The following is a 15,431-nucleotide window of genomic DNA, read 5'->3' as shown; positions in this document are numbered from 1 at the left end:
AAAGCAGCATATATACAGTTGGACACTGTTATATGCATGAGCCCCTGCCATTAATTTTACACAAAATTGCGGGACAGAAGCCCGCCGCTGAGGGGGCGGGGCCTTCTTCCTCAGCACTCACCAGCGCCATTTTCTCTCCACAGCTCCGCTGAGAGGAAGCTCCCCAGGCTCCCCCCTGCAAATAGAGGGGTGAAAAAGAGAGGGGGGCACATAAATTTGGCGTAAAAACAATATATACAGCAGCTACTGGGTTAACACTAAGTTACTGTGTGATTCCTGGGTCATATAGCGCTGGGGTGTGTGCTGGCATACTCTGTCTCTCCAAAGGGACTTGTGGGGGAACTGTCTATAAATAGAGCATCCCCTGTGTGTGTGGTGTGTCTGTACGTGTGTGTCGACATGTCTGAGGTAAAAGGCTCCCCTAAGGAGGAGATAGAGCAAATATGTGTGTGAGAGGATGTCTCCATCGACAACGCCGACATTTGTTTGGATATGTGTAAGTGCTAAGGTGAATTTGTTGCACAAAAGATTAGAGAACAGACAGGAAATCTACCCATGTCTGTCCCTATGTCACAGAGACCTTCAGAGTCTCACAATGCTCACTATCCAAAAATAATAAACACTGATATCGACACGGAGTTTGACTCCAGTGTCGACTACGATAATGCAAAGTTACAGCCAAAATGGCAGAAAAGTATTCAATATATAATTATTGTAATAAATGATAATTTGCATATCACTGATGACTCATCTGTCCCTTACACAAGGGTACACATGTTTAAGGGGAAGAAAGCTGAGGTAAATTTACCTCCTCATGAGAAAAAAGAGCGGGAATCTCCAGACAAGAGACTGCAGTTTCCCACGAAGAATTCTCAGGCAGTATCCTTTCCCCACTAGGGCCAGGATGTGTTGGGAATCTTCCCCTAGGGTGTCACGTTTGCCCAGAAAGTAGCACTAGCTATTCTCAGGGATCCTGCAGATAGCGTGCACATTCTGGTACACTACTCAAACCGGCGATTGCGTCGGCATGGGTTTATAGCGCTGTGGCAGCGTGGACAAGGTACCTTATCAGCAGAGATTGAGACCCTAGTATGCATATAGATATATATTAAAGATTCTGTCTTAAGAGATATGTATATATATAAAACATGCCCAAAGAGACATGAGTATACTGGGTCCTAGAGTCAAAGCTATGTCGATTTCTGTTTGACGTGTCCTGTAGAATATGCAATGGACAGATGATGCCGACTTAAGAGGCATATGGAAGGCTGAGGATTGTGTGGAGAAGGGTTCTCGGACCTGGTCTCCACAGCTATAGCTGGTAATTCTGATATTTTGCCTTATATTCCTGCACAGCCTAGGAAAGCACGACATTATCAAATGCAGCGTTTCAAATAAAGAAACAAGAATGTCCGAGGTGCGTCCTTTCTTGCCAGAGGCGGGGGCAGAGGAAATAAGCTGCACAACACAGCTAGTTCCCAGGAACAGAAGTCCTCCCCGGCCTCTACAAAAATCCACCGCATGTCGCTGGGGCTCCACAGGCGGAGCTGGGCGCGGTGGGGGCACGCCTTCGTAAGTTCAGCCACAAGTGGGTTCACTCCCTGTTAGATCCCTGGGCAATAGATATTGTGTCTCAGGGATACAAGCTGGACTTTGAGTAGATGCCCCCTCACCGACGGCCCTGCCGGCTTCCCCCCACGAGAGGGAAACAGTGTTAACTGCAATTCACAAATTGTATCTTCACCAGGTGGCGGTCAAGGTTCCCCTCCTTCAACAAGGAGGGGGTTATTATTCGACCATGTTGTAGTCCCGAAACCAGACGGTTCGGTCGGACCCATATTGAATTTAAGATCCCTGAACAGATCCCTGAAAAGGTTCAAGTTCAAGATGGAATCGCTAAGAGCGGTCATTGCAAGCCTGAAAGGGGGAGATTTTATGGTGACTCGGGACATAAAGGATGCATACCTTTATGTCCCCATTTATCCACCTCATCAGGCGTACCTCAGAATTGTCATTACCAATTTCAGACGTTGCCGTTTGGTCTCTCCACGGCCTTGAGAATATTCACCAAGGTAATGGCGGAAATGATGGTGCTCCTGCGGAAGCAAGGTGTCACTATTATCACGTACTTGGACGATCTCCTCGTAAAAGCAAGATCAAGAGAGCAGTTGCTGAACAGCGTATCACTTTCTCTGGAAGTGTAACGGCAACACGGCTGGATTCTATATATTCCAAAGTCGCAGTTGGTTCTTACAGCTCATCTGCCTCTCCTAGGCATGATCCTAGACACAGACCAGAAAAGGGTTTATCTCCCGATAGAGAGAGCTCAGGAGCTCGTGACACTGGTCAGAAATCTATTAAAACCATAACAGGTGTCAGTGCATCACTGCACTCGAGTCCTGGGAAGTAGGGTGGCATCATACGAGGCCATTCCCTTCGGCAGGTTCCATACGAGAACCTTCCAATGGGACTTACTGGACAAGTGGTCCGAATCACATCTTCAAGATGCATCGGTTAATCACCCTATCCCCCAGAGCCAGGGTGTCTCTCCTGTGGTGGCTGCAGAGTGCTCACCTCCTCGAAGGTCGCACATTCGGCATTCAGGACTGGGTTCAGGTGACCACGGATGCAAGCCTCCGAGGGTGGGGGGCAGTCACACAGGGAAGAAATTTCCAGGGGCTGTGGTCAAGGCAGGAGACTTGCCTTCACATCATTATCCTGGAACTAAGGGCCATATACAACGCCCTAAGTCAAGTGGAGACCCTGCTTCGCGACCAACCGGTTCTGATTCAGTCAGACAATATCACCGCAGTGGCTCATGTAAACCGCCAAGGCGGCACAAGGAGCAGGGTGGCGATGGTAGAAACCACCAGAATTCTTCACTGGGCGGAGAATCATGTAAGCGCACTGTCAGCATTGTTCATTCCGGGAGTGGACAAATGGGAAGCAGACTTCCTCAGCAGGCACGACCTCCACCCGGGAGAGTGGGGACTTCATCAAGAAGTCTTCGCGCAGATTGTAGGTCGTGGGAACTGCCACAGGGGGACATGATGGCATGGGTGTAGTACGGGTGACCGGCGGTCTCCTGACCGCCGGTCACCTTACCGACGCCGGGATCCCGGCAGCATACAGACGCCGGGATCCCGGCGGGGAGGAGCGAGTGCAGCGAGCCCCTTGCGGGCTCGCCACGCTGCGGGCTCGGTGGTGACCTGCGGTTACCACGGGTTCTATTCCCACTCTATGGGTGTCGTGGACACCCAAGAGTGGAAATAGTCCCTGTTGGTCGGCATGCCGACCATCGGGATAGTGAGCCGTCGGGCTCACGGAGGAGGTCATGTGACTGTCGGTCAGCCGACCGGCGGTCACATGACTACCACCCAATGGCATCCCGCCTCAACAAAAAGCTACCAGGCGCCATGGTTAAGAGCCAGGTTAAGAGACAGGTATTGCGCCAGGTTAAGAGACTCTCAGGCGATAGCTGTAGACGCACTGGTGACACTGTGGATGTTCCAGTCGGTTTATGTGTTTCCTCCTTTTCCTCTCTTACCCAAGGTGCTGAGAATCATAAAGAAAAGAAGAGTGAGAACAATATTCATTGTTCCGGATTGGCCAAGAAGGACTTGGTATCCAGAGCTGCAAGAAATTCTCACAGAGGACCCAGGGCCTCTGCCTCTAGGGCAGGATCTGTTGCAGCAGGGACCTTGTATGTTCCAACACTTACCGCAGCTGCGTTTGACGGCATGGCGGTTGGACGCCGGATCCTAGTAGAAAAAAGGGATTCCGGATGAGGTTATTACTACGCTGATAAAGGCTAGGAAGGACGTGACGGCTAAACATGATCACCGTATACGGCGAAAATATGTTGCTGGGTGTGAGGCCAGGAATGCCTCTACAGAGGAATTCCAGCTGGGCGGTTTCCTTCACTTCCTACAGTCGGGAGTGACTTTGGGCCTAGAATTGGGCCCCATTAAGGTCCAGATTTCGGCCCTATCCATTTTCTTTCATACAAAAACTAGCTTCTCTACCTGAAGTTCAGACGTTTGTAAAGGGAGTGCTGCATATTCAGCCCCTTTTTTTTGCCACCATTGGCACCTTGGGATCTTAACGTGGTGTTGAGTTTCCTGAAATCTCAATGGTTTGAGCCGCTTAAGACTGTGGAGTTAAAATATCTCATGTGGAAAGTGGTCAAGAATTGGCGGCTTTGTCATGTAAAAGCCCCTATCTGGTTTTCCATATGGACAGGGCAGAATTACGGACTCGTCCGCAATTTCTGCTAAAGGTGGTGTCATCTTTTCATTTGAACCAACCTATTGTGCCTGCGGCTACTCGTGACTCGTCTCCCGCCACTGCGGTTTTTCAAGACAGGACTGCCTCTGTCGGACGACAAGAGGGCGGTTCTGCAAATTGCCATTCAGTCCCTGCTGGATCAGCAGTTTTGATTCCGGTCCCTGCACAACAAGGTCAGGGTTATTGTTCCAGTCTGTTTGTGGTACCAAAGCCGGATGGCTCCGTCGGGCCAATATTGAACCTAAAGGTTCTCAATCAGTATGTCACTTACTACAGATTCAAGATGGAATCTCTGCGGTCAGTAATTGCAGGTTTAGAGCCACAGGAATTCATGATTGCGCTAGATCTTAAGGATGCATACTTAAACATTCCGATTTGGCCACCTCATCAGAGGTTCTTGCGTTTTGCAATACGGAAGAACCATTACCAGTTTCAGGCTCTACCGTTTGGCCTCTCGCCAGCGCCTCGGGTATTCACCAAAGTGATGTCTGTGATGATAGCTCATCTCAGATCCCTGGGAGTGATAATATTTCCGTACTTGGACGATCTGCTCATCAAAGCTCCGTCTCAACAGATGCTCCTCCAACATGCGTTGCTAACGTACAATGTACTAGTTCAGCATGGTTGGATTGTCAACTTCAAGAAATCGCATCTAATTCCGTCTCAACGACTTCAATTCCTAGGTATGATTCTCGATACGGTTTATCAAAGAATTTACCTACCAGAACAGAAAGTACAGATTATTCGTCATCTGGTACAATTAGTACTCAAGCCACGCACAGTCTCTGTACATTTGTGCATTCGCCTCTTAGGCACAATGGTGGCGGCTTTCGAAGCGCTTCAGTTCGGAAGATTTCACTCACGTCCTTTCCAACTGGATGTGCTCGCACAGTGGTCGGGCTCGCATCTGCAGATTCCCCACAGGGTGAGGTTGTCGCCACAGGCCAGGGTATCTCTACTCTGGTGGCTCAAAGTACACAATCTAACCGCAGGGAAACGGTTCGGCGTCTGGAATTTGATAATTCTAACGACGGATGCGAGTCTCAGAGGTTGGGGAGCTGTAGTTCAAAATTGTCAGCTCCAGGGTCTCTGGGTGGATCACGAAATATTGCTGTCTATAAATGTCCTGGAACTCCGGGCAATTTACAACGCGCTACGACAAGCAGTGCACATGCTTCGGTCTCACACTGTCCAGGTGCAGTCAGACAACGCAACGGCGGTCGCGTACATCAACAAACAAGGAGGAACAAGAAGCCGCATGGCAATGCGGGAAGTAGTTTGAATCCTCAATTGGGCCGAGCATCACCAAGTGATATTGTCGGCAGTGTTCATTCTGGGAGTGGACAACTGGGAGGCGGATTATCTCAGCCGTCGGGATTTTCATCCAGGAGAATGGGCATTAAATCCAGAAGTGTTTCACATGTTGGTCCAGAGGTGGGGTTACCCTCAAGTGGACCGGATGGCATCTCGCCACAATCACCAAACGCCCCAGTATGTGTCCAGAACACGAGATCCAAAGGCAGTGGTGGTGGATGCTCTCACAATCGCGTGGCCGTACAGCCTCGTGTATCTGTTTCCACCGTTTCCGCTGCTCCCTCTATTGCTAAAACGGATCAAAAGAGAGTCCGCCACAGTCATACTAGTGGCTGCTCATTGGCCTCGGAGAGCTTGGTTCTCGGATCTCCGCGGACTACTCGCAGACTATCCTTGGCCGCTCCCACTACGTCCGGACCTGTTACAACAGGGTCCGTTTTTTTACCCCGATTTAGCGCGGCTGCGTTTGACGGGGTGGCTGTTGAGACCGCCCTCTTAAGAAGAGAGGGCATTCCAGAATCGGTTATACCAACCGTGTTACCAGCTAGGAAGCCAGTTACAGCAGCTCATTATTACAGAATTTGGCGTGCCTATATAGGTTGGTGTGAAGCTCGGAAGTTTCCGACATCTTTCAAGTTATCCCGTCTTTTGTTATTTCTACAAACGGGGTTAGATGGAGGACTGCGTTTATCTACACTAAAGGTGCAGGTATTTGCTTTGTCAATTTACTTTCAAAGACGATTGGCTCTATTGCCGTCTATACACACCTTTCTGCAAGGTGTCCTCAGAGTACAGCCTCCATTCATTCCACGTACAGCGCCATGGGACTTGAATCTGGTTTTAGATTTCTTACAGTTTTCGTATTTTGAACCCTTACAACAAGTGGATATTAAGTTTCTCACTTGGAAAACAATTTTTCTCCTAGCCTTAGCTTCGGCAAGGCGTGTTTAAGATTTGGGTGCCTTGTCATGCAAGCCACCGTATTTGGTGTTTCATGATGACAGAGCGGAACTTCGGACGAATCCCGCTTTCTTACCAAAGGTAGTGTCATCTTTTCACATCAATCAACCAATAGTAGTTCCTGTGTTAACAGAACATTCTGGAACTTTGGATGTGGTACGCGCATTACGCGTTTATGTATCCCGAACGTCTACAGTTCGTAAGGCGGATACGTTGTTTGTTCTAGATGATGCTGCCAAGATGGGTTGGCCAGCTTCTAAGCAGACCTTATCCAGATGGATTAAACTGACCATATGTCAGGCTTATCTTCATGCTAGGTTACAGCCGCCTACATCAGTAACAGCTCATTCCACACGTTCTGTGGGAACTTCATGGGCAGCTGGTCGTGGGGCTTCTACGACGCAGCTTTGCCGTGCGGCTACATGGTCATCAGTGCACACGTTTGTGCGCTTTTACAAGTTTGATACGTTTGCGGCATCCGCATATAGATTTGGCCGCCTTGTGTTACAGGTGCCAAACAGCTCTCCCGCCCACGGGGGAAGCTTTGGTACGTCCCAAGAGTACTCCAGTGACCCCCTAGTGGATGAAAAAAAAATAGGATTTTGGTACTTACCAGGTAAATCCTTTTCTTTGAATCCATAGGGGGCACTGGACGCCCACCCAGAGCAGTTTTACCTGGTTTGTGGTAAGTTCAGGGGATCTTATGGTAACACATTCTCACTGACTGGTTCAAAGTTTCAAGTTCTATCGGTTCTGGTGTCAACTGTTTAGTTGTCAGTAACGTAATGTGTCAACTTTATTGTTGTCCGTTATGTTATATGTAATTCTCCATTGTCAACCTCTCTATAGCTCCTGTTCGGCTCAGTAAAAAACACTGAGGTACTCTGGGATATGGAGGGGTGGAGTGTTCTAAATTTAAATATTCAGTGCCCTGTTCCTGCGGAAGCCGTCCATATCCCAAGAGTACTCCAGTGCCCCCTATGGATTCAAAGAAAAGGATTTACATGGTAAGTACCAAAATCCTATTTTCTTGTTTGTGTGAATTATTTACTAGCTAATTCTAATGTCTATATATGAAGAGATATATGGTACAATTCAGTGGTATCTATCTACTGTCATCTTCGCGTACGGTGCACATACAGTATGACCAAATGCATCTTTATTTAATTTTTCTGTCTCAACTGTTGTGTAGGAATTAGAGGAACAACTAGAGGAGGAAGAAGCAGCCAGGCAGAAGCTTCAACTGGAAAAAGTCACAGTTGAAGCAAAAATTAAGAAGATGGAAGAAGATGTAATTGTTTTGGAGGATCATGCCAGCAAACTGAGTAAGGTGAGAACGAGGTGCAGTGGTAAACCAGTTTCTCTAAATAACTGCTGCAGTGCTTGATTAAACTTTGGCCATGTGAATATGGCTGCTTAAAGTCTGCTGTAACTATTCTTGCTTGGCCTGTTTTGTAGGAAAAGAAACTACTTGAAGATCGAATTGCAGAATTTACCAGCAACCTGGCAGAGGAAGAAGAAAAGTCAAAGAGTCTAGCTAAACTCAAAAACAAGCATGAAACAATGATCTCTGACTTGGAAGGTACAAGTTTCCTAAAGAAAAAGATTGTTCCCCCCCCCCTTTCTAACGTCCTTGGGAATACTGGGATGGTCTAGTACCATGGGGTGTAAATGGGGTCCATTGGAGCCTGGCACTTTAAATTTCTTCAGAGTGTACTGGCTCCTCCCCTCTATGCCCCTCTCGCAAATCCAGCTCCAGGGTTTTCTTCAAAAACTTTTTTTGTTTATTTTCAGGCAGCACTGGTTGGCACCAGTCTGCCATGGTCATGGGACTTGGGGGTTTGAATGGGGGGGCGGTACAAACCTCTTGAAGGGTTAATGGTCCGAAGGGGGTTGTTTCGCTCATCCACAGCGGTGGGCGCTCTCCCCTAATTGCTAAACTGAAGACGCTGGTGGTGAGTGCAAAGCTGGGGGTCTCACTTAGCGGGTTCTCTGTTCTGATGGCGGCGTTAGGGCGACGGGCACACAGTTTAAGTGCTGCTGTTGTCCCTCCTATACAAGTCTACACTGACGCTGGAAAGGGGTTTTAACCCCATTTTCTTAACACCTTTAACCCTGCCAGTATAATCTATTGTGGGAACACCATTAAGGGTACGGGGCTTCCCGGAGAGCGGGGCCAGCAGCTCAGGGCACCATTTCCTGCTGCATCACGGACAAAAGCTGGCTGCAAGGAAGCGTTGCTCCTCCTAAGGACCCTCAAAAAACCTTTTCTGGTACCAAAGGGGTTTGTGGTGGGGTGATATACGGAGTGTATATGTGTAAATCTAGGTCCCTTATCCAAGGTACCTAATTGAACTGCCCGGCAAAGCACTGCTTTGTCTGTAGTGGACAAGGGTGTGCTGTCTCATTTCTTGCAGGCTATCTAGGTTACTGTGTTTTAACCTGTTCCCGTTTGTGTGTATTCTGCTGTACAGTACAGTATGTCTGGCAAGAAAATAGTATGTTATTCCTGCAGTACAAAGTTTTTGCGATCTCTTTAATCAATAACCCGCTAAACTCAGATCATTTGGTGGCATATATGTAGTCTTTGTATTCCTTTGAGGAAGTATATTCTATCCAGGGTAACCAGGTGGCCATGAATTCTGAACGTTTATCTCTGGAGACTAGGAGAATGTGCTCCATATTCATATTATAATTGATTCTAGTGAACCAAGTTTTCCTTGTGGGTGGGGATGGTGACATCCACAGTGTGGGAATAACCACCCGTGCTGCATTAGCCAGAAGGCGGAGTAGGGATGTTTTATATTGAACCAACAACATGGAAGAGTGGGATAGCAGCCAGAAGGCCGTGTCAGAAGGGACGGAGGTGTGAAGTATATCTTGGGAAATAGAGATTACGTCAACCCAATATGGCCGAAGTAAGGAGCAATTCCACCAGATGTGTAGCAAGGAACCAGTGGCCCTAAGACATCTCCAGCACCTATCAGTCACCCCGGGGTTCATGGAATGGAGAAGGGAGGGGTGTCTGTACCATCTCATTAAAAGTTTATATTGGGTTTCTCTCACTTGTATACAGACAGAGCTGTTGTGAGATTTGAGAAATATCATCTGCCAATCTTTTTCTGATTGAAAGCCGAGGTCTCTCTCCCAAGCTAACTGGAAAGGAGGAGGTGACCTAGCGTTGGGACCCTGTAATAATTTGTAAAGTGTGGAAACTGTATGCTGGGGGTCACATGTAGAGACACAGAGTCTCTCAAATTATGTTCGTTCCCTGGAGGCTAGAAGGTATCTGTGTTTGGAGTACAAGAAATGTCTAAGTTGTAAATATTTCCAAAAGTCATGTTGTGGAATGTCCCATTTAGATCGCACTTCAGAGAACTGTCTTACTCCTGAGGAAATCGCCAGCTGGCCCACCCTGAAGAGCCCCTCTGAAGCCAAAGTGAGAAAGTGTTAAGCCGGGCAGAAAGTCAGGGTTAGCTAAAAAAAAGAGGTCAGCGGGCCGAAATTGGAAGTGAGGAAGGGCCAATGGCGTGCTTTTTTCCAAAAGTAAAGGGTCGTAGTGATAGTTGGGTGGGGAAAAGAAGGCTTGGGAAGGGAAGGAAGCCAGGAGAAGATCTCGGGGTATTGTTGCATATAAAGCCCCTCTAGGACCACCCATTGCTTAGTCTCCCGACTCCTCATCCAGTCCAGGACCCTATGAAGCAAATTTGCCCAGTAATAGCGTCTAATATCAGGTAACTGGAACCCACCGTGTCGGGTGGTGCAAAACATGGTGGACCGGCTAATTCTAGGCCGTTTCCGGGACCAAACAAAATGTTGTATCAAGAGTTGAATGGACCTGAACCAGGAGTCTGGGATCTGTATGGGAAGAGCCTGAAGTATGTAGAGCAGTTTAGGGAGAGTATTCATCTTTACAACATTTACCCTTCCCAACCAAGAAAGTGGTTTAAGATACCATATACTGTAATCGGCCCTGAGAGTTTGAAGGAGGGGCATAAAATTCAATGAAACCAGACGGGACAGATCGCTCGGTAGTTGTATTCCTAAGTAAGAAATATGAGAGGTATTCCAAGTGAAGGGGAAAGATTGTTTGAGCTTGGCCACTATATCGGGAGGGGTGGAAATGTTCAATGCGCATGATTTGGACATGTTGATCTTAAAATTGGAAAGTGAACCGAAGGTGGATAGCTCCTTCATAAGATGGGGGAGGGAGGAAACCGGGTGTGTGATTGTAGCCAATAGATCATCTGCAAACAGGGCTGGTTTGTGCTCTGTAGCGCCAACTCTCAGACCAGTAACATGATCGTTGGCCCTGATGGCCCTAGCAAGGGCTTCGATACAGAGAACAAAGAGTAGGGGGGACAGTGGGCATCCCTGTCGTGTCCCATTCCCTATGGAGAAGGGATCAGATAAGGAACCATTAACTCGAATCCGAGCTGTAGGCGATCTATAAAGTCCCATAATCCTACTAAGTGCTCGGGGACCCAGTCCAATGTGCCCCAGAACAGACCTCATAAAACCCCAACTGACTCTATCAAAAGCCTTTTCGGCATCTGTGGAGAGCAGTACAGTGGGGGAGCCACCACGAGAAGCTATGTGGATTAAGTTCAGGACCTTGGTTGGTGGTATTGTCTTTAGCCTCACGGTTTGGGACAAAACCCACCTGGTCGTTGTGAATGAGAGAGGGCAGAAATATATTCAGTCTATTCGCCATCAGTTTTGCGAAAAGTTTGACATCGACATTAAGAAGAGATATGGGTCTATAACTGGAGCACACCGAGGGGTCCTTACCGGGCTTAGGGAGAAGAGAAATTTGGGCTTCTAAGGATTGGCCTGAAAAATGAGTACCAGCGGAAATGGAGTTAAAGGCCTGGAGGAGATAAGGGGATAGGAAACCTTTAAATTGTTTATAATAACTTGACGAAAAACCATCCGGTCCCGGGCTCTTGCCAGAGGGTGTCGAGGTCAGAGCGACCTCCAGCTCCTGCAGGGTAAAAGGTAATTCCAAAGCTTCCCTGACTGAAGAAGGAAGAACGGGATAAGATACCTTATCTAAATATGACAGACTGCACACTATAGTTTAACTTAATACAGTGTACACATAGCGCTGAGTATACACTTTTTCTCCACCTTATCTAAATACGCCTTCGCCTTTAGAATATCAAAAAGAGGGGTGGCATCATCGGGTTGGTTCTCTAAGTTATATAAGAGAGAATAATACTGTTTGAAGCAAGCAGCAATTTCAGGAGTTTTGAAACGTAGAGTACGCCCGAGATCTTTCACATTATTAATAAACAATGAAGTGCGTTGGGCCTTAAGTGCCTGGGCTAGGAGGCGTCCAGGTTTATTACCCCACTGGTAGTACTTAGAGTTGCATTTACGGATTGAGAGCTGGATACGATCAGTGAGGGTCTTCTTTAGTTGTGCCCGCATGTCAAGTAGTTCTAAGTAATCGGTCTCCGACAGAGACGTTTCATGAGAGGATTCTAGAAAGTGGAGTCGTTGCAGTAAATTGGTAATAAGTGCTGACCTCTGTTTTTTCACAAATGTACCTAACTGTATAAGCTTACCCCGTATAGTGCATTTGTGAGCTTCCCACAGGATAATCTTAGAGACGTCATCGGTATCATTTATGGAGAAAAATTCAGTCAAGGCCTTCTCAATTTCTCCCTTACAATATTGATCTTGTAATAAGGATTCATTAAGACGCCAGGTCCATTGCCTTGGGGTAGTTTGAGGGGTTGAGAGAGTAATGGACACCGGAGCATGATCAGACCAGGTTATCAAGCCAATAGATGAATCTATCAGTAAGGGAAGATGTCTGTGACTGAGGAATAGATAATCAAGACGAAATTGAGCTTTATGTGGTGTAGAATAGAAGGCGTAGTCTGTCAGAGGGGTGAAGAACCCTCCAGGAGTCAGCCAGCTGGAGATCGTGGAACAATCGTCTAACTTGCCGATATTGGCGTTGGGAGTTCCGGGGAGCATTAGAGGAAGAGTCTAAGGATGGGTCCATTATCCAATTCAAATCGCCCCCCCCCCCCCCCCCCCCCCAAGACAACCACGTCCGAAAAAAGAGATTCTATTTGAGCAAGTGTGGACCTAAAAAATGAAACCTCATCCTTATTAGGGGCGTAAAGTGCAACAAACGTGTAGGGGCACATACTTATTTTACAACGCACCACCAAAAGCCGACCCGGAATCGGCTTATGCACTGATATATCGGACAGCTGAAGGGTCCTAGAGAACAATATCGCTACACCTTTTGATTTGGAGTCTGGGTTGTTACTGTAAAAGGCCTGGGGAAAACGATGGTTAATCAGAGAGGGGCTACGAGCTGAGGTTTTAAAATGCGTTTCTTGAACCAAAGCAACATCTACTCTATCGGCCCAGAGAAACCGTAGAAGAGAGGCCCTTTTCTCTGGTACATTAAGGCCCTTCGCGTTAATCGATATTTTGAGTCTACCAGGTGATGTCATGGGAGGCACAAGTTATAGTGGAGAGCGGTGGGCCCGGGATGGTCAAAAGGAGGAGCGAAGAAGGAGAAAGAAGCAAATCAAGTAGAAAAAACAACAATAACCATCAAAAAACCCGCAATGGGGTAGCTGATCCATCTAAGAATCAGAGACCCAAGAGGCAAAACAGCCGGGAGCGGGTAAGGGGCGAGTGGGGGAGCCACCGCCAAAGGCATATTGAAAAATGGGAAAAAATATTATTACAATCGATACACAAGTAATTTTAACTAACTGTAAACCTCGTTGCAATGAAGACATCTTCAATCGACAGGAAAAAAGAAACCTCGTAATCATGAAACAGTGGCCAACAACTAATGGCCCAGTATATAATATGTGGGACCTAGTCCCAGTGACACCAGGATATTAAATGAAGTCTCATCAGCGATTAGATAAAATTGCACTCTGAAACCTAGAGAGACAATTTGAGAAGAACATAAGCAAACAAATAACAAGTTAACAATCAGGTAGCATTTGAGTCATTGTCAGAGGGGGAGTCCTCAGCTCTTTTCCTCCCGGTGGTCCGCACCTCCTGCCAGGGGATTCCAGAACTCGGGGATCGGAGAGGTGGCAATGCAGGACAAGGGAAGTCCCAGTCGCGTAAATCAAGTTTCGGTAATCCAAGACCATTACAGAATAGTGGGAGATCAGAGTGGGAATGGAGAGTGTGGGTTTTCCCTGAAAAGGAGACCTAGAGATTGAAGGGGAAGCCCCAGCGGTATTTCAATTGGCGTTTACGGAGCTCATCTGTTAGGGGCTTGAGGGCTTTCCGCTGTTGGAGGGTGTGCCAGGACAGGTCTTGGTATATATGTATCATTGAACCGTTAAAATCGACACCATCAAGCTGGCGTACCTTGCGCATAATGTCGTCTTTTTGAGAAAAGTAATGCAATCGACAGATGACATCACGTGGTTTATCAGCGGAGAGACCTCTTGGTTTCAGAGCACGATGGGCTCTATCGAAGGTGATAGTGTCGTAAGGATCATTACCCAATATCTCGTTAAAGATTTTTGTGAGAGCATCGATCAAGCCTGTTTGAGGGACGTCTTCCGGCAAACCCCGCACTCGGATATTGTTTCTTCTCCCTCTGTTATCCAAATCCGTTAACCGCGTTTGGAGAGAGCGGATCTCAGTCGACTGAGCTTCAATGACATCTGTCAATGACTTTATGAACGTATCAGAAGAGGCTTGGTGATCTTCCAGAGTCGACATCCGATCGGAGAGGTGGGAAATGTCTTGTCTCATAGTAGCCAGTTCACGTCTCACAGTATCTTGTAGATCTTGTTTAGTAGGAAGATTTTTCATGTAGGCCAAAATATCTCCAGTCCCTATCTCCTGGAGGGCAGGCCTGTGGCGCATCAGCACCCGAAGAGAATGAATGAGTGGTGGGCGGGGAGAGGGAGGGGTTTGAAGCAGAAGGATTGTCTGTAAGTGCTGGCGGGGTAGGTTGTAGAAATGGTCTCAGAACGGACTGCGACATGATTCCCTGTGAAGGAGGTGTACTGGACTTTTGAGAAGATTTCTTATTCCTGGTCATCTTTCAATCAGCATCAACGAGCATAGTTTCGCTGAGGTCAGGATATCGAGGTAAACTAAAATTGCATAACTCACGGAAGGATGCCTTCAGTGGGGTGGCTCCCAGTGGGATGGCGTTAACAGATCATTACGGTATCAATAGCTGCGGTAGCTTAGCAAAGCACACTTCCATAGTGTTAAACCACTGAGACATCAAAAGTATTCAGCTAGAAACAGTCGTCTAACTTGATTGGAGATCAGCTTCATATATTGAACATGAAGAAAAATAATACACAGCTCAGATGGGATTCCCCTGGATAACCACCAGGGGGGGGTTTCTGTAGAAGCTGCAGCACAAGAATTATAATTGTGTCTATCCTGTGTAATAAGCACTGTAAAACAATTGGGGTGGAACACACAATGGCAGAGAATAGTGTCAGTGTAGGGTTCAGGCTTTAGCAGTACCCCCCCACAGAGACTCCGTTCAACACTGCAGCCAGGAAGCATTCAATAGCTGAGAGGAGGAGAGGCAAAATGGCGGCCGCAGTGAGGGGCTGGAGCACCAGAGGAGTAAGTACCTGTGTGTCACAGTATTTGCAGGGGCACGTCGGGTTGCTGTCCGGCCACTCTTATCTTTCGCGGGGTCTGTGGAGGCTGCTTGCAGGAGAGAGCGCTGCTAGGAAGGTCCGTCGCGGCTGCACCTGAAACTCCAGGCCCCGGCTTCCGGATGCCGACTAGGCCGCAGTCCGCGGAGTGAAGCGGCCGCTATCTCTGATTTCACGGCGGGACGGAGCACACGGCCAGGGCAGGGAGACAGTCACCAGGGCACAATGGATCGGGGG

At 47.7% G+C, this 15,431-nt stretch overlaps 1 protein-coding gene across 1 annotated transcript in view; it reads left to right on the top strand.

Annotated features, from left to right (window-relative positions):
• Positions 1–15,431, top strand: part of MYH9 (myosin heavy chain 9) — an 889,869-nt gene that overhangs the window by 487,349 nt on the left and 387,089 nt on the right. The window contains 2 exon segments of the mRNA XM_063940322.1: positions 7,754–7,891; positions 8,020–8,143. Coding sequence (XP_063796392.1) covers positions 7,754–7,891; positions 8,020–8,143 — 262 coding nt within the window.

Source organism: Pseudophryne corroboree, chromosome 9 (assembly GCF_028390025.1).
Source record: "Pseudophryne corroboree isolate aPseCor3 chromosome 9, aPseCor3.hap2, whole genome shotgun sequence".
NCBI lineage: Eukaryota > Metazoa > Chordata > Amphibia > Anura > Myobatrachidae > Pseudophryne > Pseudophryne corroboree.
The sequence above is the reverse complement of the archived record's forward strand: the minus strand, read 5'-3'. Positions and strand labels throughout refer to the sequence as shown.